Genomic DNA, 27,971 nt, shown 5'->3' with positions numbered 1-27,971 from the left:
TATATTTTTAGGAAGTCCTGGCAGTTAGATTTCCAACACCGTTGAGAATGCATCAATTGGACCTCTGTAACTCCAGACATGCTCATTTGAATATATGGAGGTTAGGATTTGAAAGCATCTACTGTCCTTTCTTCGCCTCTGAATCAGACTTTGCCAAAACTTGCCAATTTCACTCAAAAATCACCTAAAATTATAAGAAAAATACAAAAGCTCAAAGTAGTATCCAAAATGTGAATTTTGCTCTAAAACTTATCAAAACATAATAAAACTTAACAAATATACTAAAAACACTAAGAAAACAGTGCCAAAAAGCGTATCAAATATCCACTCATCAAACATCTAGATTGAAATACTTGTAACTGATCACACACACTACACCCATACTATTTAGAATAACCATCTGGGTACTAATAGAAATAAACAACCGCAAGCCTATTGAATCAAGCATCCATATTAAAATACTTGTAACTGATCACACACACTACAGCATGACTATTCAAAATAACCATCTGGGTACCAATAGAAATAACCATCCGCTGGCCTATTGAATCGAACATCCAGCCAAGACTACTTGTAACTAATTATACACCCCACACCAAGGCCATTACAAAATAACCATCCGGGTACCTAGTGAATTCAACATTTAAAGTCTCTCAAATGGTAATTAGTTAAACCAAAAGCAATCAAACAATTACCAAAGATAATATTACGGTAACCATGTGAACACATACGAAGATGAATATCCAGGTGTCTTCAACCATTGTTAAATGTAGTTAAGTATTACTACAAAATAACCGTCCAATACAGAATCAAAATAACTATCTACAACCCTATTCCATTGAACATCCGGATTATGTATCAAGTAATTCCTTAATGAAGAAAGTACTCACTATTGTATTCTTTCGATAACTCGAACACAATATGTATTCATTTAACATTAGCCTATAACCAGTCAAACCACATAAAAAATAAAAACACGCCAGCCGCGCGCAAGTAGCAAGAAGCCAAACTCATAGAATACCAGTTTCATATACATCTGACCATCAACAACGCACACTACAAAATAACCATCAAACATACATATTGAGTTAGAACAACTAACAAAAAGGACCTCTAATATAACATAGCGGATTCTGTGTCCAAAACAGTCTAGGTATTGCCGAAAGAGTTTAACAAGAACATGAATCCACCAAGTCTTTGTGGACGAATCTACTGAGCAGGAGCATCTAAATTTATGTTTCTGCAAGATTCTACACGATTGTCCTAAAAGAAACAAACTCAAACGAAAACAATTCATTATCTTATTAATCAACTATGCACTAAAGGTGAAGCTTTAAATTAATTACGATACCTACCTGGCCTGAACTCTTCTGCTTTCTCTGCATGAATTTCTTGATCGACTTTTCCAACTCATATCCAAACCTTTTACCTTTTGGCCGACCATTTGTGGTTACCTTCGATAGGCCTTGAATGTCCTCTGTGGCGATGTTAGTGTGTGCATCAGCGACAGTCTTATTCCGCAACTTGACACGATAATCAACTAGCTTGACCCTTGCATCGTCCAAAGCAGCATACAACATGTCTGCTTCATTGTCACCATTCATAAATTCCTGCACACAACCCTCTAAATAAGTTGTGGCTCTCATCCGAACGTCTCACGTCGTGGCTACTCTTAATGTAGGTGTGCTTGCACTTTATTTTCTTGCTCCAATGAGAAAGAACATAGAAGGAAGACACTTTATTCACTTTGTAAGAGGAAAGTACTACAAGACAATGGCAACATAGTATACCTGTACTCTTGAACAAGTTGCACTCACATCGAACCTCGTGAGTCGAATGGTCAAAATAGACGTTACACATAACATACTGGGTCTTCTCATAGGCTAGTGTTTTCTCTTCCACTGTTTCCCAAGCCGAGTCACCCTGTTCATAAACGGCATGAATATTGCAATCAGCCTTCTTGCCAAAGTCCGTTTGGACATCCCTAAACATGTCGTTGGTGTACTCTTGTTGAAATTGTCTTTCAATGGCTGAGCTAGTTGCACATGGGATTATTCCTCTCGAGTCTACAATATCGTCTTCCAGTTTCTTATGCTCCATGTTTCCAAGCACATTGTCAAACTCGTGGATGAACTAAACCAAGCTAATCTTGCAATATAAGTATCCACCAAAGAATGCGTGCATACTTTCACTCCTTTGCGTACTCCTCATAGTAGCCCAAAATTGACCCTTGAAAAAGATCGGCACCCACATTCGTCGGTCCTCAAATAGGTCTACACAAAACAAACCACCCAAAAATAGAACCCCGCATAAGGAATAGAATTTCAAAACAAAATACAACAACATTACAACATCTACGCAATTATGATACATGATTTAACTTAAAAGACACGAACCTGAAAGGCATGTGTTGTGATGTAAGTTGAACTCATCAATGAATTCAGCCCAACCATCCTCAAAAGCCTCAATCGACCGAGGGTTCCATATAATGTGATTCAACTCAGCATTCAACTCTTTGAACCTAGCATAACCATCGAGCTTATACGGTATCTTTTTCGTTATATGCCAGATGCACCAACATTGGCGTGTATTGGGTAGGACCTTCCTAATTGTACCAAATATGAACCTGCAATGGTCTGTGATGATTTCCTGCGGTGTAGTTCCCATGCACTTAAGCCATTGCGTTAACACCCACTTAAAACTCGGGATCTTCTCGCTGCCTCGTAGAGCACAGCCTAACAAAGTAGACTTTTCATGGTGGTTCACACCGACGAAAGAGGCAAACGGTAAACCATGCTTAAAGTAAAAACAACCACATTTATTAACATCCAACTAATATAAAATAACAAAAAGGTAAAAAACGTCAATGTAAACAAATTTTACCGGTTCGTGCTGTATGTGGTATCAAATGACACCACGTCTCTATCGTATGCATAAGACTCCCTGCACCTTGCATCCACCCAAACTGCACTCCTAAATTTGTAATAATTGTCCACATTCACCACGTCGAAGAAGTTCGGATTTATCTCCTTCATTCGCATGAAGTAATTCAACATCTCCTTGACAACAGTGTTGACATTAGTGGATCGGAGTCATGATGAGATGTGATTCCTAACATCCTTCTCTAAGAAGCCCAGGTTCGACGGCCCACCAACCTCATTAGCTAATGCTAGAAATATCTTGTTGGGTCTAATGCTCGCCTCATCATTAACCTCAATCATGCATTTCGTATGCATGGTCAACTCTCTATTCTCATGGTAATGCACCACCTTTTTAGTTGAACATGGGTGCGAGTGCCTGTAATCAACCTTCAACAAGACCCAATCTTGCTTCTCCCTGTCAAACTTTGCATATATCCTTGTTGTGCATCCCACAGTTGCAACCGTGTTCTTTCGTGTGGGTGCTTGGACACGATATCCACAAAAGCCTTCCGATTATAATGAATAGATTGGTTAATTGGTTCTTTTGTCATCCTGTCAAAATTTGTGTTCCGTATTTTACTTACAAAACTAACTTTCTTTGCGTAGGTTGCATAAAAATCCTGGGCCAGCTTTAAATGCTCAAAACGCATGCCAACTCTTGGTATTTCGTCTTCGGCAAGGCAATTGTGATCCGGTAACTGCGAATCAGTTTAAAACAGACATCATTCGATGAACATGAGGATTAATAGTAAATTCAAACATGCGGTTCACAAAAAATAGCAATATACTAGAGTCTAAATCTTATCAACAAGATCCGTGTCATCACTTTCAAACTCAGTAATGTCCGTACATTTTATGGCCTACAATCAAAGATACATAAACAAACACAAACAAACAAACTAATTACATACCGTACTATTAAACAAATTTCAACAAAAAAGATTTTATTAATACTTTTTCTAAGAATATCATTAAAAATTTAATACTATAAATGAATTAAAAGAAATCATAACAATGAGACGTGTACTCATAAAAAGTCCCACCTAACTAGTTAGCCTTATATTAATTATTTATATAGAGCATGCATGGGTCCACTACATCTGAAGCATACCTACACAACCCACAACCAAGTCCTCTTCTTTACTTTGAAAAGTCAAAAAGCTCATTATTAGCTGTTATATTTTCCTTACATATGTAGCCAATGCATGGCATGGGAGCATAGGGATGGGGATTCTAAACATTCTAATGGCAACCATGTGCAATGTTTTCTCAATTAACACTAAACATATACTGAACGAATTTCAGTATAACATTAAAAAGGTAACATAATAATTTATCGGATCAAGTAAATAAATGTTCATCATCCTCTTCTTTAGAACTTGATCTATACTTTATTACCCTTTAACTAATTACTATATTGATGGACCAAAACAACATAAAAAAATTTTTGATTGAATATCATCAATGTTTAAGAATGTTGGGCTTAGAATAACCATCCCATTCATATGAAAATAAACATATGTCCCATTGCACCAACATACATTACTTACCTTGTTAGACTTTTCACCTTCAACGTTGCAAGAATTGAAAAGATCGTCACTTGAATGCGTGGTATTGTCGTCGGTGAAGGAAGCTGGGGCATGACAAATCGGTTCATCAAAATTGGACTCCATTGAAGTGGCTGTCAGAGGCTACGTACGTATGAAACGGCAGCCGCAACTCTCCCCTGTATTTGGGTGGATCAGTCGGAGACGAAGAAGCGGTGACGGTGGACGCGGTGGGCTGCGGGGCCTACATGGTGCGTGGGATTAGGAGTTGTAGGGAAAAAAATTCAGGGAACGGCGGGCTACTCGAAGGTCTACGTAGAGGGAGGCGACATCAGCTGCGGATGTGCGGCGATGGCTGGCGTCCAGCGGGGGGAGGGTCCAGCGAGATGAAGATAATATCGGAGGCTAGTTGCAAAACCTCAATTCACCAATGTGAAAACTCTTATTTTTTTAAAATTTGAAATTTGGTTGTTATTAGATATTAATTATTCATGCCACTAATTAAATTTAGGATTAATTTACTTTTTTAATCCCATTGTTCACATTGTTCAGTAATGTTATTGTCTACCTATACTTTTCTATTAAACATTGTTATGCATCTATTAAGTGAAAGGTAATTAAAAGGGTTAAGTACTTTTTTCATCCTTAAAGTTTGAGGTAAAAATCAAAATCGTCTCTGACCTTTTTTGTTATTAAAATCATCCCCAACGTTACAAAATGTTATAAAATCGTCATTTACTACTTCAATTATATTTTTTTGACCAAATTACCCTTAACTATTAATAAAAATAATATTAAAAAAAGAAAAACACCACCCCACCCCACTCCCCAGCATCTCTTTTTCGCTCTGATTCTTTCCCAAGCTGCTGCACAAAAACACCATATCGTCATTGCTAATCCATAAACTTCTCACTCCAGGTGTATAGAATTGGTAGATTTGTCCAAAACAATTCCATAAAAAGGTCTAAATTTAAAAACTAATCAATAAGTCATTCCATCAAATATCAAGATTGCTTATCTAAAATTCAAAACCTATATTATTCATTATTACAATTAATCAATTATCCAAAGAAAGTCGAAAGCATTGTCTGTAATAGATACTGAAAAATCAAGAATGAAAATTAAACAGCGGGATATCCAGAACAGGGAAACAGGGAAGGGAATACAGGGACTCACTGCCACAGCGAAAAAATCGAGCAGCCACTGGAGGCACGACGGCAACAAAATTGACGAGAAAAAGGCGAGGAAGATGAAGAGAAGGTGAAAACAGATCCAGGCGATGCGATGGAATGGCTGGGCCGATCTTGATGTGTTAGTTGTTGTGGGAGGGAAACGTGCTTTTGGTCCTGAAGATGACAGAAGGCCAGAGCACAGAAACTCAAAATTAATGGAAGAACAAAAACTCAAAAAGATTGAAGAACAGAATTCCTCAGTAGTCAGTACTCACCGCGGGAGAGCACATAAGGCCAAAGCTAGACGACGACACTTCAGTGACAGTGACGACAACAAGTTGATGACCACGACGACGCCAAGCTGACGACCAGACAACGCCAACGCTTCAGTGACGGTGACACTTTGATCCGCGACGGTGATGCTTCAACCCGTGACGGCTTCGTTTGACGGTGGCATTTGTACTTCGTAGGAAGAAGGTTGAAGAGATTAGGGTTGGGAAGTGACCAGAGAGTCTGTGTCGAAGAGGAAAGTGGCTCAGTATTCAGACTTCAGTCTTTTTCTTTTTTTAATATTATTATTTTTAATAGTTAAGGGTAATTTGATCAAAAAAATATAATTAAAATAGAAAAGGACGATTTTATAATATTTTGTAACGTTAAAAATGATTTTAATAATAAAAAAAGATCAAAAATAATTTCGATTTTCACCTCAAATCTTAAGACGAAAAAAATACTTAACCCTAATTAAAACTTCTAATTTTACGTTGAATGTGAATTTAGAATGTGAAAAAAAATAACCAAACATAAAAAAAGTCGTTCAAAAAAGTTAAACACACCTTTCTCCTTTCTAATGTTAAAGCAAATATCTTTGAAGTAAGTACACCCAAAAAAAAAAAATCTTTGAAGTAAGACTTGTTAGCAAATTAAATCTACGTTAGTAGGGTTAATCTATTACCTTTCACTTAATATGTACACTTCTTTTGTTCTTTTCAGAGAATAAAATTCCAATACATCTGAATAGCATGTACAAAAGCATGACAACAAAGCAAATAAAACAGGCTACTATTTAGATACAAAATAATAATATACATAAAATACAGAAAAAAATACAACAAATCTATAATCATATTTTATTAAATACTTTTAAACGGTGGAATCCACGACATAGGCCATCTATCTTATTCTTTCGATATTCTTTATACATTTTTATTCTATATCAGAATAGATACCATAAAATAAACAAGACAAAGCAAACATGACATAGAAGAAGTTCTTTGGGCAACTGTCCTCAACTAAGACACCTGGAGACCTAAGACATTACCACCAAATCAAATAGAGTGATTAATCATCTTCACCTGGCCTACAGAATCACTGTCGCCAATTTTGTTTGGCCTCACAAGAATAAAATTTTATTTAAAAATTTATTGTAAGTACATTGTACATGATAAAATTTAAATTTTTAATATTTATTTAAATAAATAAATTAATTAATCATTCGGTTAGCCCAAATTAATTAAGAATACATAATCCTTACTCTGTTGTTTATCACTTGACATTTTTTTCCTGAAAGACTAGGTATCTATTTGGATTGCCCTGGCCTTATTAGTTGTCAACTTATCATCACCAAACGTGGATCCTATACTTGGAAAGCAAAGCAAAAAATTTTTGCTTTTTCAATAATATATTCTCGTTGAAATTTTGACTACCTATTTTGACTCTAAAAAATAATTATTTTGCACAACTTAAAAAAAATAAAAATTTAAATAATTTTTTATTTTTAAAAGATCAAGATTTAAATTCAAGATCATTAGTTAAAATTTTAAATATTTATCAACTTAATTAATTCTATATTTTTTTCTAAATATTTAATTAAAAAGTAATAATTTGAAGAAATGAAATCACGTGAGTATTTAGTTATATAATTATTTTATAAATTATTTTATATAAGGACAAAATATTTCCCCGTGCTGTTAACAAAACACCATTCTTTTTAAGGGGTTGAGGATCGGATCCGAGTATTAAATTGATATGGGTTTAGTTGTCCTTCTTAGTATTGTATTTGTTGGGTAAATATAAGATGCGAACACATTATATCTATCTCAAAATTTTAAAATCTTAAATTAATGAATTTTTTATTTTATAATTTTTTTAATGTAAAATTAATTTTTATACTAGTGACACTTGTTACTTAACAATTTTTCACATATGAAAAATTAAAGATAAACTAATATAGTAAAATTTTTAACATGAAAACCCTCGATATGAAAAATAAAAATCATGAATCACCAAAACTAAAAAATAATTCTATCATGATAAAAAAAATAGGATACAAAAAAGTCACAAATTACTGCACAAAATATGCATACAACAAGTCAAAAAATTCAAACATCAAAACTTGCAAAACAAGAACAAAAACATAAAAATAATATAAAAATAGAGCTGTTGTGCGTGGCCAATATCTCTAGTTATAGACATCGAATTGAAGATATGAATGGTAAAAATGAAGAACCAGGTCTCTAGAAAACATTATCCAAATGTGAGCTTGATCCAACGGTTAACGAATCTGTAGCAACCAATTTACAGAGACAGCTTTGTATATGTGCGAAAATAACTTTGTCTCTTCTCTGCTCTCTAGTATTTGGTGTTCTCTTACAAATAAAACATCTCCTCCTCAGCTCTAACTCACTCATCCACTTCAAGAGAACCATGGGCTTGGATACTAACATATGGACTTTTTCTCCACATAGGAATGAAGCCCAAAAATCCAACAAATCTCCCCCTTACAACCATGTGGAGGTAACCGCCAATCCGACGATCAAGCAACAAACTTCAAACTTCCACCTTGGTAATGCTATAGTCGTCATATCAGAACTATTCTCATCAGTGTGAACTTTTTCAAGTTCCAATAGCTTAACATGCTAAACACTATGTATCCAATGATACCTCACATCAATATGTTTGGATCAAGAATGAAAAAATTGAGTTTTTACCAAGATGTATAACACTTTGACTATCACATAAAAAAAAAACACGTACCTCTCTTGAGCAAATCCGAGTTCCTTTAAGAATTTATTCATCCAAAGTATTTTCTTGCACGCTTCGGTAATAACAATAAATTCGGTCTCGGTAGTGGACAAAGCAACATATTTTTGCAATTTCAATTGACAAGACACCTCTACCCACAAAGTTGATCAAGAAATCTAAAATAATGGACCTCCTAGAATCAATATCTCCTGCTATATCTGAGTCAGTGTAACCAACTAGAATAGGCATCTCACTTTCATAACACAACTTCATGCTAAAAGTACTACGAAGATATCACATTATCTATTTTACAGTATTTCAATGTTCTCTTTCTGAGTTTGAAACAAAATGGCTAACACAACCAACAACATGAGCTATATCTGATTTTGTGCACACTTGGCATACATTAAACTACCTATGACTGGTGCATATAGAATTTTTTTCCATGTCTTTTTTCTCTTCTTCACTTGACGGACTTTGCTTGTAACTCAATTTGAAGTGTGTAGCAAGAGGAGTACTAATGGTCTTTATTTTCTTCATTTGGAACCTGTGCAACATTGTCTCTATGTATGTATTTTTTCTGTGATAACCAAAATTTATTATCTTTTTTATCATGCTCGATTCTTATACCAAGAATCTTCTTTACTAGCCCATGGTCCTCCATTATAAATGACATTGCAAGTTGCTTCTTCAATATGTAAATTCTAGAAGTCTTCTGACCAACAATAAGCATCTCATTAACATATATCAAAAGGATTATAAAATCAGTATTAGCAAATTGTTTAACAAATACACAATAATCAGAAGTAGTCTTCTTATAGCTTTGTTCTTTCATAACAGATTCGAACTTCTTGTACCATTGTCTCGGATCTTGTTTCAAGCTATATAAGCTCTTCTTCAGTTTGCAAATATAATCTTCTTTGCCTTTACTCTGAAATATTTATGTTGTTCCATACAATTTTCATCCTTAAGATTACCATGAAAGAAAGTAGTTTTCACATCCATCTGTTCTATCTCTAAATCAAGACTTGCAGCCAAACTTAAAACAATCTTAACAGAAGATCTTCTCACAACTGGTGAAAAGATTCATTATAATCAACTCTCTTTTTCTACCTGTAACCTTTGACTACCAATCTAACTTTATACCGCAAAGATTGAGAATTTTCTTCATGTTTTAACCTATAAACACACCTGTTCTGCAAAAGTTTCTTTTCTTTTGGCAACTTCATAAGTTTAAATGTTTAATTATCATGCAAGAATTACTTTTCATCTTGCATTGCATCAAACCATTTCTTATTGTCATCACCTTTCATAACTTCCTCATAACATTCAGGTTCTCTCCCATCAGTCAAAAACACATACCCATCAGTAAATATCACATACTCCTTCGAAGGATACCTCGTTGAAGGTCGCCGCTCTCTAATAAACCTTCTAAAATGGAAAAGTGGTGGATCTTCAGGTAGCTCAGGTTGATTATCAGCATCATTATTAGCTGGAGCATCAATTAGATCTCCCATATGCTGATCATCGAAAACCAAAGGCACATTTTGCTGCATATGCTCTTGGTCTTGATTTTTTGCTAGTTCTAGTGAAGGAGGCAACTAAACTCAATCTATATCAGTCAAGTCACTACTCTCTTCAATGGTCTGGTCTTCAATAAATTCTACATCACGGCTTTTTACAAGCTTCTTTTCATCTAGATCATAAAGTCTGTAACCAAATTCATCTTGACCGTACCTAATAAAAATGCACTGCATTGTCTTCACATCCAACTTGGACCTCTCATCCTTTGAAACATGAACAAATAATTTACATTCAAAGACTCTCAAGTGACCATACGAGACATCTTTGGCCGACTAAATATGATTCAGAACATCATTGTCCAAAGTAATTGTAGGACTCAGATTAATCACATGAGCCACTGTAAGTAGCGCTTCATCCCAAAAGACTTTAAGTAGCTTAACTTCAGGAAGCATACACTTAACTTTTTCAATCAGTGTTCTATTCATCCTTTCTATTAAACCGTTCAATTGGTAGCGTTTGTGTTGAGGTACTAAGACAGAGACTGGGAGATGAGACACAATATCATGTTTGTTGGCTCATAAACTGGTACTAAAATTTCTGTCTCTGTCCCTAAAATTTCAGTATTTCAGTACCTCCAAAAAATAGGGACACAGGGGACTGAAATTTTTAGAGACGGAGACTGAAATTTTTATAACATTTATACCTAAAATACCTTCATTTCAATTAATTAATTTCAATTTTATCCTTTGTCCAAATTAAATTAGAGTTTTATTCTTGTTTCAATTTCTATCTCTCACTTTGCACCAAACAGAATACTGAAATTTATTTCAGTCTCTGTCTCTTAATCTCAATCTCTCAGTCTCTGTCTCTCTACCAAACGCTACCTTGAAGTGTTTTAGAAGGTGTCTTTTCATGCCTAATACCTTGCTTCTTGCAATACTCATTAAATGGTCTACGATACTCACTACCATTATTAGTACAAATACATTACAATTTTTTATCTGTTTGTCTCTCAACCAAAACTTGAAATTTTTTAAATTTATCCAAAATTTGGTTCTTTGTCTTCAAAGCATAAGTCTAAAGCTTTCTTGAATGATCATATATAAAAATAATAACATAAATAGTTTCACTAAAAGATTGTACATTCAAAAGACCGCAAATATCAGAGTGCACCAATTTTAAGAAGTCTGATTTTCTTAAAGGTTGATGCTTTTTGAAGGATAATCTTCTTTATTTTTCAACCATGCAATGAGAAAATTTCTCCAACTTTGCATTCTTTAAACTGGAAAAAACATCCTTTCGAGCCAAACAATTAAGTTATTTTTCACTAATATGACCAAGTCTTCTATGACAAAGGTACAAACTTCTTTACTTTCAACCGCATTCACACTACCTTTTGTAATCATGGCATGCATCACATACAAATTTGAAGTACCTTTTTCTCGAGCCACCACTAAGTTGCCTTTAGTAAGCTTCTATTGTCCAAAGCCGAAAATGTTTACAAAGCTTTCATTATCAAGCCTTTTAACTGAAAACAAATTCAAGTGAACATCTGAAGCATATCTAACATCTTTGAATAGCAACTTCATTCCCATATTAGTCTCAAGACATACATCTCTTACACCAATCACCTTGGCCAAGCCATCATTACCCATTTTAAGCACTCTAAAATTAATAGAATATAAGAAATGAAAAACTCCTTCTTTGTTGTAACATGTATTAAGACACCACTATCGATTATCCAACTGAACTCATCATCAGAAATAAGATTGACCTTGTACTCATAATCAGCAATATCAACAGTAAGAAGATCATCTGAAATAGTAGATACACGATCATTATCACCATCATATTTTTTTCTTACTTACCTTTGTTATTCTTTTTCCAAAGAAAGAAATATTTTTTTATATGATCCATTTTATGACAGTATTGACACTCAATATTCTTGTATCTTGACTTGAATTTACTCCTACTTTTATTTCTATCTTTTTTACTTCTACTTTGATTTTTCTCCCCATTTTCAATGACTAACATTTCAGATTGTGACGATAAATTTTGTGTCTTTCTTCTCATCTCTTCATTTAAAATGCCACCTTTAACAAGTTGTATGCTTACTTTACCATTTGGAGGAGAAATAGTAAGAGAGATACGAAATGTCTCCTAAGAATCCGATAGAGTATTTAGCAACCACAATCTTTAAACTTGGTCTTCAAACTTAATTTCAATGATTGACAACTAATCAAGAATCCATTCAAATTTATTCAAGTGATCTAATTTTTGTGATATCTTGTATCTCAAATTCATTAACATATTCAACAAGTACAATTTATTATTGCCAAACTTGGAAGCATACACGGATTCAATTTGATTCCACAAAATTTTAGATTCCCATTATTTAATAAAATCACAAATTTGTTGGTGTTCAAACTTTCATTCTTCATCTATTTTAGACTCCAATTTTTATGTAAAAAATATGAATAAATGTAGATTTTTGACAAAAAATAAATTTTTTAATTTTTTCTTCCATAAATAATAATTAGTTCATTCAAATTTATTATTCTAATAGAATTATTTAACCATGTTTTAAATAAATTATAACCAAATATTTAAAACTGAATTCTGATATCAAATGATAAGAATAAAACATATAATTTTTTATTTGTAAGAATAAAAAAAATAACAATACCCACTCACAGTAAATATCAAATGATAAGAATAAAACATATAATTTTTTATTTGTAGGAATAAAAAAAATAACAATACCCACTCACAGTAAATAATAATAGCATTACAGTAATATCCAACAGTATTTGATAAAAAATATATATAAACACAAATTATATTGATATTATAATATAATATAATTAGATCCAATTTTTAATGTTAGACTACTCGACGCCTAACATGTTTAGCCTATACATGATCCGCGTACTCAATAACACAAACCATCGAAACAACTCGATCTTTGGAGATACATGATAAAAGTCCTTTACACATTTTGCTCAAACAACTGAAACTTTGATTTGACCTCCTCCTTCTACAATAGCAATGATGGGCCAAAATTTAGGTCGATAGCTACTATAGGAATTGAAACTTAGAATAGTAATACAATTAATACATAGAAAAATAATTTCCAACGGATTGGAACTTGGAAGCACGATTTTGTAATTATTGAATATATGTTTGGATTAAATCAGATAACTAAAACTCTAAAAGAGTCGTGGAGCCTTTGAATTGAACCTTTCTGAGTCAAATCTTCTATATATGGCCAGTTTTATCCATTACTTCCCTTTATGTGACTTTCCTGTGGTTAGTTATTAGTAATCACTATTGTCCTCAAACATTGCTGTCCCTACGTCTTTTGTGTATGTACCAGAGAGTACCACTCCCCATCACTTAATTTCTGTTTTATTTTCCAAAAGGGAGGTTAGTTTCTCCTTTAAGATTTGTTATTGTAATTTGTTAACTAAGTTTTCCAATTTTATTAGTTAGTTTTATATTTGAAAATGTATAATTAACTTTCGAAACCTGCTATATGTAAAATATTAACTTACTCGTTCTTTTAATTTTAACTCATTATTACTTGCGACGACACGTTTAATTTGTTTGAATAACTCACCCACTCGTTTTGATGGCTCTAATATAAAATTATTAAAAATATTATTTACACATTAAAATTAACAATCAAAATCAACTAATATATGTTTTTATGTATGTATATAATTTAATTTATTTTTAATATATATTTTATATTAATATCTAATTTTAGACTAATTTAATTTTAATATACACTTAACATAATTAAAAATTATATTATATTATATTATATATATATATATATATATATATATATAGACACACTTATAAAAAACCTAAAAAAACCAAATGTAACAGAAAATAAAATTCTTAATATTGGTTTATCTATCAATTTTATATCTTAATAAATTGTAAATTTGTCTTACATGCCCTTATTAAGTTAAAAATCCAAAAGAAAATGTAAAAAAAAAAACTTCTAAATCTTTTATTAACACATATTACATGTTTATTTAATCATATACTTTATTAATATTGATCTTTATTTAAATTTTATATTTACACATATTAAGTTTAAAAAAAAATACTACATATCCTTTAAAATTCAATTTTTGGTTAGTCTTTTAATTTAAATAATATTATTTAATTATTTTTAATTAAAATACACTTCTATTTTTCATATAAATAAGATATTAATTGGATTTAGTTTAAACTTTATCAACTAAAATTTTTCTAATTTTCTATTAATATAATAAAGCAGTTATTTTTATTTTTTTCCCTCTCTTTATTGTAAGGTTATGGTCAGTTTATTACCATATTTTCTCTAGCACACTCTCTCTCATTAAGCTGGGCATCAGACAACTTTCTCTAAAATTAATACAAATAATATAAACACATCTAAAATTAGATATTTATAAATCTAAATTACATTAATATTATAAAACCCACGTATATAAATAGAGTAGTGTAAAAAAAATTTTCAACACAAACACATAAAAAAAACACTAGACACATCCAATATTATACATAAATTAAAAAAATAAAATGTTTAAATTAAAAAAAAAAGAATTCTGCTAATCCAGAAATTGTAAAGGAAGTAATAAATTTTAAATCAAAAAAATAAAATGTTTAAATTAAAAAAAAGGATTCTGCTAATCCAGTAATTGTAAAGGAAGTAATAAATTTTAAATCAAATAGGATAGTAAAAAAAATATTCTTAACATAAACACATCTATAATATATACCACAAATACATCCAAAATTATACATAAACTAAAAAAAATAGGATATTTTATTAACTAAAAAAAGAATAGATGAGACAAAAAAATTCTACTAACCAGAGCATACACACATCTAAAATTTAAAGGAGATGAGGTTATTGAGATTCGTTAACGGACGAGGTAGTGAGTCGATGAAGGAGGCGCGCACCGCAGGAGAGGAGACCGAGGATGGGGGAGGCAGTGGGTCAATGAAGGAGGCACGGCGAGAAGACCAGAGACAAAGGAGGAAGTGGGTCAACAGAGGAGGCGCACGGAGGTGCGCTCTCCGATGAAGGATATCGTCACAGGGGAGGTGCATGGCTCGGAATAAGACAAAAGCGATAACAAATGAGGAGGGGAAGACGAACATAACTCTGAATTTTTATTGAAAAAAGGTTTTACTATAAAAATTGATTTTGAATATTTTAGAATTTTATTTGGGATGTGTTAGCAAGATTTAATTTTTTTATTTTAAATTTTAATTTTAATTAATCTATTTTTATAAATTTGTATTTAAATTTTTTAAAAAAATAATAAATCTATTTAAATATATTTATTTTAGTTTTTTAAATTAATGTAATAAAAAATTTGAATAAAGAACTAATTTAAAGTATAGCTAGTTGTAATGGAGTTTAAATTCTCATTTTAGTCATAGAAATATATTTTAAATAGTAATGTTAGAAAATTAATAATTTAAAATTAGTTTATTTAATTAATTTAATATTTATAATTTTATGTATATAAAATTAATAACTAAATACTTATTATAGCTATTATATTATTTATTTATTTTAGTAATAATTAATAAACATAAAATAAATTAAAATAAAATTGATTTGGATTGACTTTTATTGTCCTTTAAATATTTTATGTTTTAAAACTCCAAACTAACTGCCTATTAAAGTGCTTACAAGTTAGTGATAAATCGTTAATCATATTTATTTATACACTTAACTCATGTTCCACCTTTTTTTTATATAGCTTTTCTAGATCCGTCCTTAATTAAAAAGAATTGTTTTATAGATATCAAAATAAGTCATCCATATATTTATAAATATTGATTTATATTTTTTTCAACTAAATGATCAAATTGTTACAATACTATAATTAAATTATTTTTATAAACACTAATTACGCATTCATATTAAGTGATTGATTAGTGACTTTTTTTTATCAACTTAATATAGTTGCCTTTTAATTATTAACAAGTATAATAATTCATGCCATTTACGTGATAATATTAAAATTATAATTTTAAATTAATCTATTAAAATTAATTTAAATTATAATAATTTAGTTAATAAATAAATAATATGATGTGCATTGTTATTTTTTTAATATGGTATTAAGTGTATTAATTTGAATGTAGTTATTAAATGTATAAAATTATGTTTGAATTATGGATTCTCTAAATAAAATTATTCCGTTCAAAATATTTAAATTATAATTTCAATCATAAATTATAATTATGATTTAAAATTTTTTTGATATGATATTATATTTTTTTTTCTCCACTTCACTATTAATATACTAATATTGCAAGTCTAAATTACAGTATCTTACTAAATCTTGACTGAAAAAAATATAATTACGTGTTTCTATCATTCAATTTATTTATTACACCATGTACTAATATTAATGGTATTTTTAAAAAAATATATTGATAACAATAGATATAATATGATTATAAATTAAATATAACATAAATAAATAAAATATATAAATAAATGTTAAATCAATATGCTTACCAATATTTTTGTTAAATTTTGTAAATTAGAGAATAATTATGTATTCGGTTATTTGGTGATTATATAGATAATCAAGTAATTAGATTATAAATTGATACCACACCGGGCATCTTCTTTTTTTCTCATTTTTGAATGAAAGCGAGAATTAAAAAAAAATAAGTAGTAATACATAAAAAAAAAATTTTGCACCACAACACATAATTATAACCAAAAGATATTTTTTATATTAAAATATTAAAATTTTACATACCGCAAATCATGAAGATCAATCATAATGTATTAGTCATTTTTCTCTATTTTTAACCATAATATAAATTTTTCTTTTTCAGTCAAGAGTCTAATAACATCTAATTAAACAAAAAAATTGAATTAAAAGTACCAAATTAAGGACAAATGAGTGAATAATATAAGAAATTATAACTTTGTATGTATATAAAATAAAGAGAATTTACTCATTTATTTTATGTTAAACGATAAAACTAATAGTAGTATATTGATAAAAGGATATACCTTTAAAAAAAGTCATAATACAATTTTAAATATTTTTATAAATATACTGTTAAAATTTTTGTTATCAATAAAATGATACTATTATACAATTTCTTGACGAAACTTAAAATTAAAAGAAAAACAATTTTATGCGGGTTATAAATTAACTACGTACGAAATAAGTAGAATCGTTCATTTGTTTGTTTCAGTATATTAGCATGGGCAAGCGAATTAAAATGTATCATCCGAAATTTTAAAATCGTCGACCGTATGTACTATACATAAAAGATATTTTGCACGTGTGTGTAGCCGGAAAATATATTCCACTTGATTCCTCAATTTCAAATAAATTTGAGAAGAAATAGACCTTTTTTTTACCAATTCATTTTCAAACATTTTTATCAAATAATTCTTAATTAAACAATGAATTTTATCGTATTGCAAAACAAATTAAATATAAAAGCTATTAGTATCTACAAAGCTATTAAAAAGAATTGTCTTTGACATGTGGAATGGTGTACTTATAAAATTAACTTAAAATACGAACTACAAAAATTTATAAGAATTTAATTTTGATACACTAACAGTTATAAAATAGTTTTACACATGCATCCAATTACGCAATGACATATCACTAAAAATAACTATTTTTCACATTGACCGCATGAATGGTTATCCAAAAGAACGGATATGATTGCACGACTGTGTAAAATGCTTTACGCTGTCAGTGCATCAAAATTAAACTCTATTTATAAACTGAACTTGGAAACAATTGCTCAATCAAATAAGAATAACAAATTAGAAAAAAAATGCTTTGCCTCTTATTTTTAGACTCACAAATCGCAAAAGAAACACTATATATATATAGTCTTTAGTAGTACAAAAATAATTATAAAAATTAATTATTGATATCAATATTAATTTATCACTATTAACGTCATATTTATGGCAATTAAAATTATAAATTTATGTTTATTTTTTATTTTTAATTATTGATATCTTAACCCTTTTAAAAATATATTTTGTTTTGTCAAAATATAACGTGTGTGCTGTTTAGACCTTTTCTATTATTATTATTATTATTATTATTATTATTATTATTATTATTATTATTATTATTATTATTATTATTATTATTAATTGATATCAATATCTATTTATCATCATTAATGTATGTATTAATTTGTTACTAATTATGTTTGATTAAAAATAATAATTAAAAAATAATAATTAAAAAATATTAATGATTGATAATTAGTATTATATAATTAATTTAATAATTAGTATCAATTTATATTAACGTATGTATTAAGTTGCACAATGATTAAGAATTAGAATTATATAAATTAATATAATAATTAGAATGATTAAAGATATGTAATGATATACAATTAGCATAATAATATATTAAATATTAATTTTTATATAATTATAAAAATATATTTTTTTAAAATAGATTGAACAGAGAGTAAATATAATTAAATATATTGAAAGTAGTGCTTTTATTTAAAAAAAATAGGTAAATGACTTGTGTGCTTTTTTAGATCCGTCTTTAATTAAAATAAATTGCTTCATAGACATCAAAATAAGTCATCGATATATTTATAAATATTGATTTATATTTTTTTCAACTAAATGATCAAATTGTTACAACAATATAATTAAAATTTTTTTATAAACACTAATTACGCATTCATATTAAGTGATTGATTAGTGACTTTTTTTTATCAACTTAATATAGTTGCCTTTTAATTATTAATTAGTGGTGCAAAATTCACATTTTGAGTAAAAGAAACTAGTGTTTGAATGAAAGAATTATTCATTCAAGGAAAATAATCTAATAAGATTAGATACCAAAGAGATCCATCTGATTTTGTCCAATTCAACTAAAACCAAAATCTTTTTGTTTTTAAGATGAAATTTTAAGCGACACATATCACACAATTCTAAATTGAGCGGATTGAAGTTAGTGAACGTAAATAAGGAATCTCAATAAGCAAATTAAGTATACTAACAACAACAATTGAGAGTTGAGACTTTCCATTACAAGAAATTTGGGAAGTCCTATCGAACAATATCTACATATTAAAATCGGATATGAAAATGACTATCAGGATTCAAGAGAAGTCAATATAATTATCCATTTATTAATAGTAAAACATACTTAATATTGATGGAATTTTAACATTTCAAAACCAAGCCTAAAAAAAGAAATGATTCTCACTGTTTTGGACATGCAAGGTTCTTGATTCCAAGCAATGCAAGCATATTTGCAATTATTAGAAAGAATGCTACAAAATTTTAATTAGAAGATGGACGTACATTGTATCGACCACAAAATTAGGTTCTTTTTTCGGCTAATGTTGCTTTCTTCTTTCTCCTTTTTCTTATTTTTGGGACAAACAAAGCTTCTGGACCACAAATTCAATAAGACCTTGTAAAGACAAAAGCATTTCTTCCTCTAACAAATTGCTCCATTATTGGTGTGTGAAAAAAAAGAAGGAAAAGGTTTTACCATGGACAAATACAATGCTTTAGTTAATTTGCTACTAAAAACACGTGTCTCAGTGGACAGAAAGCTGTGTTATTTGAGAAAGTATAGAAAATTAAGTTTTAGTAAGTTAATATTAGTCAATTTTTTAAAATTTAAAAAATATTTAATTTTGAGAATTTAGAATTTAAGTTTTTTATGGTTAAGAATTTAAAATAAATAAAATAATTTTTAAAAAGTTAATTATAATATTAGTTAAAAAAAGATCGACTCTCTGTTGTTGTGTTATTTTAATTAAAAGTCTTTAATTACTATTGCTTTGTTTTATTTTATTTTATTCTACTGGTAGGGTTTTGAAAAACAATCATTGTTGTAACTTGTGAAACAGGTTTGTGGAAGATTCCACCGTATTGTTAATTATTATACTATTAATTAAATAATTAATTAATTATCATAAGCTCTAGACAATTTGGATTGCATTGGTTCCATTATTAATAAAGCTGTGGCTACAAACATCGCGCTTTCCACTTTCTAGGTTTCCAGAGTTCCTACAATCATCAAAATAATTTAAAGGATAAAGTGACGGTTAAATCTTTAAAAATATTGATTTTAATTAATTAATTATTTTAAAAAAATATTAATTAGATCTTTTAAAATAATAAACGATAGATATGTATTTTTTTATTAATAAATAGTATAAAATAAAATAAAATTATTCATATATTTCGTTAGTTATAGTGGTGCATATTTTGTTATTGTCACATGAGTATGAAAACAATGTAGTTTTAGATAGTAAAATATTTATTGTTTTTTGAATTTTTATATATCTTTTATCAATCGCTTTTTATTTATCACAAATTCTATTAAAACAAATAAAGTTTTACTTCAAAAATTATTATCTGCATGTTTATCTTTCATAAGAATTAACACATTAGAGTAATTAACAGTATATATAAACATCACCGTTAATATGTATCCTGTTTGAGATCTTTTTTTCGTGGACCTCCATGATATAGCTGTATCACCATATGTGAATAGGTATCCTGTTTGAGATCTTCCTTTCTGTAGATCAGACAAGTATCCAACATCTACATAGCCAACTAATTATGACTTGGAGTCATATGGATAAAACAAATCCATAAATTGTTCCATAAAGATATAGAAAGATTTGTTTGATTCCATTCTAATATCTTCTGGTTGGAGAGGAACTATACCTTGCTAGTAAATTCACCGCAAATGATATGTCAGGTCGTGTATTATTAGCAAGATACATTAGCGCTTCAATTACACTAAGATATGGTACTTCAGGACCAAGGATGTCTTTATTTTCTTTTTTAGGATGGAATTGATCATTTTCCACATCCAAAGACCTTACAATCATTGGGGCACTTAATCAATGTGACTTATCCATATAAAATCTCTTCAAGATCTTTTTTGTGTATGTTATTTAATGAATAAAAATTCCATTTTTTGTATGACAAAATTTAGTCTTTTCAAGATCTTTCATCTCAAACACTTCTTTTACAGCTTTTATAATTGTTGGAATCTCTTCAGGGGTTCTAATGATATTTAAATCATCAACGTACAGAGGAATTATAATGAATCTAGATGCAGATTTCTTTATAAAAATACATGGGCAAATATTATCATTCTTGAATTCGTTTTTTGCCAGATACTCAGTAAGACAATTATACTACATTCGTCCAGATTGCTTTAAACTATATAAAGATCTTTGTAATTTGACTGAGTATAACCCTTGTGAATATTCATTGGATGATTTAGATATCTTTAATCCTTCAAGGACTTTCATATAGATATCACGATCTAATGATCCGTATAAGTAAGTTGTTATCATATTCATTAAATGCATATATAGTTTATGGTATGCAGATAAACTGACCAAATAATGTAATGTTATTGCATCCACTACAGGGGAATATGTTTCTTCATAATCTATACTGGACCTGTGTGAAAAACCTTGTACCACAAGTCAAGCGTTGTAACGTACAACTTCATTTTTCTCATTTCGTTTTCTCATAAATACCCATCTGTATCCAATAGGTTTTACATCTTCTGGTGTACAGACTACAGGTCCAAAGATTTCACGTTTTGCAAGTGAGTCTAACTCAGCCTTCATAACTTCTTACCATTTTGGCCAATCATTCCTCTATTCACATTCTTTGACTATTCTTAGCTCAAGGTCTTTACTTTCATGCATGATATTTAATGCCACATTATATGCAAATATTTCAATAATAAAAGTCTTATTTTGGTCCCATTTTTCTTCTGTAAAGACATAATTTATGGAGATCTCGTCATTTTCACAATTTTCAGGTACCTGAACGTCTTCTTGTGTCAAAACTATATTAGAATTTTGGACAACTGCATGTGCCTTTACTATGTCTTTATCTTTTTCAATAGGAATAGTATTTACCTCTTTTCTTTTTCGAGAATTTTTATCCTTGGAACCAACAGACCTACCACACTTCTGACGTGAACTTGTTTTGGTGGCCATTTGACTGACTCAGACATCAATTCGAATTGAAGTATTTTCATCTAGTATATAGGATTTAGTTATTCTTTTCGTATCAGAAAATGTATCAAGCAATTCATTTGCTAATCTTTACAAATGTATAATCTTTTGAACTTCTAGTTCACATTGCCTTGATCGAGGATCTAAATGCATCAAGGATGATGCATTCCAATTAAGTTCCTTTTCAGGAAACTTATTCTCTCTTCCTAATATTGTAAATTTTGATTCATCAAAATGACGATATGCAAATCAAACTTTAAATAAATCTCCAGTTTGTATCTCAAGATACCTCACTATAGAGAGAGAATCATATCCAACATATATTTTCAATTTTCTTTAAGGTCCCATTTTAGTGCGATAAGACAGGGCAATTGGAACATATATCGCACACCCAATTTTTTTAAATGGGAAACATTTGGCTGCTGGCCAAAAGCTAATTGTAGATGAGAGAATTAATGGCAACTTGTTGGTCTCAAACGAATAAGTAATGCAGCGTATAAAATTGCATGCCCCCAAACTTAGGTTGAAAGATTTGTTCTCATAAGTAAAGGTTTAGCAATTAATTAGAGGCGTTTAATAAGTGAGTATGCTAACCCATTTTGTGTGTGAACATGAGCTACTGGATGTTCAACACTTATTTCGTTACCCATACAATAAGCATCAAAGGTTTGGGAAGTGAATTCATCATCATTATCAAGGCGTATTATTTTGATTGAATTTTTTGGAAATTGTGCTTTTAATCGAATAATTTCAGCAAGTAATCTCGTAAATGCCAGGTTACGAGAAGACAATAAGCACACATGTGACCATCTCGAAGATGTGTCTAATAGGACTATAAAATATCTAAAAGATTCACATGATGAATGAATAGATCCACATATATCGCCTTGAATTCTTTCTAGAAATTCAGGAGACTCAAATTCAATCTTTACTGGTGATGACCTTAAAATTAATTTTCCTTGAGAACATGCAACACAACAAAATTCACTAGATTTGGGAATTTTCTGGTTCTTTAGTGAATGTCCATGCAAATTTTCAATATTTTTTCACATCATGTTTGTTCCAGAATGACCTAATCAATAATGCCAAGTTATGAATTCATTTGGCCTAGTAAACTTCAAATTTATAATGGCATGTGATTCGATTGCACTAGTTTTAGTATAATATAACCCAGATGAAAGTGAGGTAACTTTTCTAATATAACCTTTTTATCTAAATCATGAATTGTGATACATGAATACTCATGATTTCTCTCATTCATTATTTCAATATGATATCCATTTCGGTGAATATCTATTAAACTCAATAAGTTCTTTAGAGACTTAGTAGACAATAGTGCATTATTTATTATGAATTTTGTTCCTCCGGGAAATAAAATTATAGCTCTTTCAGAGCTTTCTATCACATTGTCTAAGCCAATAATAGTATTAACATATTTTTCTTTTGGTGCAAAATGAATAAAATATATATCACTTTTGAGAATGGTATGTGAATTTGCACTATCTACAAGGCAAACATCTTCATCATATGTCCTTGCTATTTTCTTCAAAGACAAATAACAAAATAAGTAAAAGTACATGCGTAGTAAAATATTCCTTATTGGAATTATTTTTTTAAGAGGTATTGTACATAGTATCATATACAAAAAATTTATTTTTATTATTATTGAATTTGACACATTTAGTGAACATAAACGTTTAATAGAGTATAAAGGTATTAGTGTATAATAGTGAGTTAGTTAGGTTGTGAACTGAATAACAGAATTGGTTATTCCGTTATTTTGTTATTGCAACTGTGTTGTTATTGCTATAAATGGCATAATGCAGTACTCTTGTAAGTAAGATTAATACACTTTTCAATTTCATATTCTTTTGTTTCTATAATTACACCGAGTCTTCTCTCAACCCTTTCATGATATCATAGAGCCAGGATGTGAATCCATGGCTTCTATCATTCCCGTTCAATTAAACCCTCCCACCAACACTTTTTCTACACCCATTCTTAAAGAACTTATTGAAGATACATTCAAAACGTGAAATCAATTAGCTTTACACGTTATTCATGCTAACATGTTGGGCTCTCATCTCATCCAAGATCAAATTCCTCCTCAATATGAAAATGATGTTGTGTGCCTTGCCGATACCGAATCTGAAGCATTCAAGGATTGGATCACCAAGGATCACTATTTGTTCACATGGTTACTCACCTCCATTGATTATTCCTTTAAGAATCACATGTTGGACTGTACCTACACTTATCAAGTCTGGAATAATATTCAAGAATACTTTGCCAATATCTCCAAGATAAAGATTCAACAGCTGAAAGCACAACTCAAATGGATATGTTCTCTCTGTTGAATATCATATTTCAGCTATTACTGATGGTTTGACTGAGAATTATGCTTTGTATCTCTCTAGTGTCATGACAAAATCTGACTCTTTAACACTCATGGAAGCTGAAGCCCTTTTACTGGGTCACGAAGATATGCTCACAAGATTCAGAAAATCTGATCTCTCTCAATTTCAAGCTCACTACACTCAAGCCTCTTATCCACCAGGAAGATCTACTGCTACATTTAACAATGGAGGCCGAAGAGGAGGAGGTTTTCGTGGAGCACGTGGAGGTCGCACCTTCAATTCCAATTTTTGACCCCAATGTCAGGTGTGTGGTCACATGGACACACTGCCCTGAATTGCTTTCATCGGTTCAAGCATACTAGGCTTCCTCCTCACCTTCTCAATCATCCTCAGCTCCACATTCTCCTCTACCACCTCCATCGACTTATCATTAACCTCAGGTTTACCTAGCCACACCTTTAGTTCTGTCTGACTCTACATGGCTCCCAAACACTGGTGCAAGCCATCACATCTCCCCTGATCCGAATAATCTTCTTCAGCCTCAGCATATCAAGGTTCTAACCAAATTCTAGTAGGTAATGGTTCAGGTAGTGCAATTTCCTCTATTGGCCACTCTTATTTAATTAATCTTGAGACTAAAAAATGTTTCATTCTTGATCACTTAATTCATTCTCTTGATATTGCAAGAAATCTCATCAGTGTTCACAAATTTGCTTGTGACAATGCTTGTTATTTTAAATTTCATACTAATGAATGCTTTGTTAGATCTCAAGCCTCCAAGAACATTCTTCTCAAAGGGAGATCTAATCATAGAATTTATGAATTTGAGAATGTTGCATTAGTTCAATCTAGCCCTAATGATACTTCTTTTTCTTCTCCTATTAAGAGTGCTCCAAGTACCTTTCTTGCTCAATCAGATTCTTATAATCTACGACATCAAAGGCTTGGTCATTGTGCTTCTAAAACTACTATGGCTATAATGAATAAATATCATGTTCCTACTAATATCAATTCAATGAATTCTGGTTTGTGTGACTCTTGTTGCAAAGGTAAGATGCATTTATTACCTTTTTCTAATGATTCTTATAATTTTCATGCTCCATTAGATATGATATATTCTGATATTTGAGGACCCTCTCTTATTACTTCCTTTAATGGTTTCAATTATTACATTTCTTTCGTTGATGTATATACCAGATACACATCTATTTTTCTTCTAAATTCGAAGTCTCAGGCTTTCTTTCAATTTCAAGAAAATATAGAATGACATACTAGTTTCAAAATCAAAGCACTACAAACTGATCATGGCCGAGAATACCTTTCTACATCTTTCACTCAATATCTAGCTTCTCAAGGCATTACACATAATTTTTCATGCTCTTATACACATCAATATAATCGAAGAGCTGAGAGAAAACATAGGCATATCACTGAAATTAGTTTAGCCATATTGGCTGCTGCATCACTCCCATTGTTACATTGGGATGATGCATTCCTCTCAGCCACTTACATAATCAATAGATTACCCTCATCTAATACTAAGAACTTATCTCCTTATGAACTTTTACACAATCATATCCCTGATTATTTTTTTAAAGTGTTTGGATATGCATGTTATCCTTGTTTAAAGCCTTATACCTCTCACAAATTTGATTTCAAATTTGATTTATCAGTATTCTTAGTTTATGCTCCAAACCACAAGGGATACAAATGTCTTACAAAAAGTGGTAAGGTGGTAATTACTCATCATGTTCTCTTTGATGAACATAAGTTTCCATATATTGATCTCTTTTCTAACACCAATCATCCTCTTGTTAAAAACCAATTTCCTCATACTGTCTTTACTTTTTCAATTTTAACATCCTCCCCATCATGTACATTAGATTCTATTTCTCATGATCCATCATTATCTTCTTCTTCTAATTATGGTCGTGTACAAATTAAAAATGTTCCTTCATCTAATAATGCTTTACCCTCGAATTCTTCACCAGAATTTGTTTCAACTACTACCACATTTCCACAACCTACTCATCATGTTTCATCCTAAAAAGATTTTTCAACTGTATATACATACATACAATATTCCTATTTCTGGGATTGAGATACAACTTGGTGCTAATTCTAATGTTACTCCTACCATTAATTCTCATCCTATGATTACCAGATCAAAATATGGTGTATCAAAGCCTACCTCTTTCTCTGTTATCAGTACAACCTCTTTTTCTATTGACTTGATTAATCAACCCCCTACTACTGTTTTTCAAGCCTTGAGTTCTACCCATTGAAAACAAGCAATGCTGGACAAATTACAAGCTCTATGTAACACTAAAACATGGTTTGTTGTACCAGCTCCATCTCATGCTAAGGTCATTAGTTGTAGATGGATATTCACCATCAAAATACATCCTATTGGCGAGATTATGAAATATAAGGTTCGTCTTGTGGCGAAAGGTAATCATCAAATGGAAGGTATCAATTTTGATCAAGTTTTTGCACCAGTGATCAAGCTTCCTACAATTCGAATTATTTTAACCCTTGTTCTATTTTATAAATGGCAAATTAAACAACTAGATTTTAACAATGCATTTCTTAATGGTGACTTAACTGAGCTTGTTTACATGAAGCAACCCCCTAGTTTTCAACAAGGTGATAATCTACAGGTTTGTCAATTACATAAATCACTCTATGGTTTAAAGCAAGCACCTAGATCTTGGTTTCTCAAGCTTGCTGCCACTTTGGCCAAATTTGGGTTCACTAAGACACGGTCTAATCATTGTCTATTTATGAAACACTCAGGTGATCTTAAACTTTACATATTAGTCTATGTTGATGATATATTGATAACTGGAAATGACTCTCAGGATATTCAAAGTACTACAATAGATTTAAATCAGATTTTGTCATTAAAGGACCTTGGTGAGTTTAGTTATTTTTTAGACATTGAAGCTCATAAATCACAGACTGGTTCTTATTATTTATCACAAGCAAAATACATTCAGGATGTGTTATTGAAGGATAGCATGGTTAACTCTAAAGGAGTGCCAACGCCTATGGTAACTACAATGAAATTAACAAAACAAGGCACTGATTATTTTTATAACCCAACTTTATACCGATCTGTTGTTGGTTCCCTACAATACGCTACTATTACACGCCCTAATATTTCTTATTCAGTAAACAAGGTTAGCCAATATATGCAAGCTCCTCTTATGTAACATTGGAAGTGTGTAAAGAGGATCTTAAGGTACCTTGTTAGAACAGAAAATCAGGGGCTTCTATTTCATCCTAGTATTGATTTAAGGTTGTTTGCTTTCTCAAATTCTGATTGGGGGTTAGACTTGGATGATCGACAATCCATTTGTGATTTTTGCA

General features: G+C 30.4%; 1 protein-coding gene and 1 long non-coding RNA gene across 2 annotated transcripts; both read right to left on the bottom strand.

Annotated features, from left to right (window-relative positions):
• Nucleotides 1-2,133: 2,133 nt before the first annotated feature.
• LOC112717347 (protein FAR-RED IMPAIRED RESPONSE 1-like) lies at nucleotides 2,134-4,594 on the bottom strand. The gene is made up of 7 exons (XM_025769409.1): nucleotides 4,472-4,594; nucleotides 3,731-3,781; nucleotides 3,502-3,619; nucleotides 3,156-3,427; nucleotides 2,916-3,059; nucleotides 2,397-2,832; nucleotides 2,134-2,273 (listed from the first exon to the last, which is right to left on the bottom strand). Exons 1-7 carry the CDS (start codon nucleotides 4,592-4,594, stop codon nucleotides 2,134-2,136), a joined length of 1,284 nt encoding a protein of 427 aa, XP_025625194.1.
• An 8,301-nt stretch (nucleotides 4,595-12,895) lies between these two features.
• Nucleotides 12,896-15,392, bottom strand: LOC140175468 (uncharacterized). Its single transcript, XR_011866278.1, has 2 exons — nucleotides 15,060-15,392; nucleotides 12,896-13,225 (listed from the first exon to the last, which is right to left on the bottom strand). It is a non-coding gene; the product is annotated as an uncharacterized lncRNA (long non-coding RNA).
• Between the last annotated feature and the right edge of the window lie 12,579 nt (nucleotides 15,393-27,971).

This window comes from Arachis hypogaea, chromosome 10, assembly GCF_003086295.3.
Source record: "Arachis hypogaea cultivar Tifrunner chromosome 10, arahy.Tifrunner.gnm2.J5K5, whole genome shotgun sequence".
NCBI classification, from domain to species: domain Eukaryota; kingdom Viridiplantae; phylum Streptophyta; class Magnoliopsida; order Fabales; family Fabaceae; genus Arachis; species Arachis hypogaea.
The sequence above is the reverse complement of the archived record's forward strand: the minus strand, read 5'-3'. Positions and strand labels throughout refer to the sequence as shown.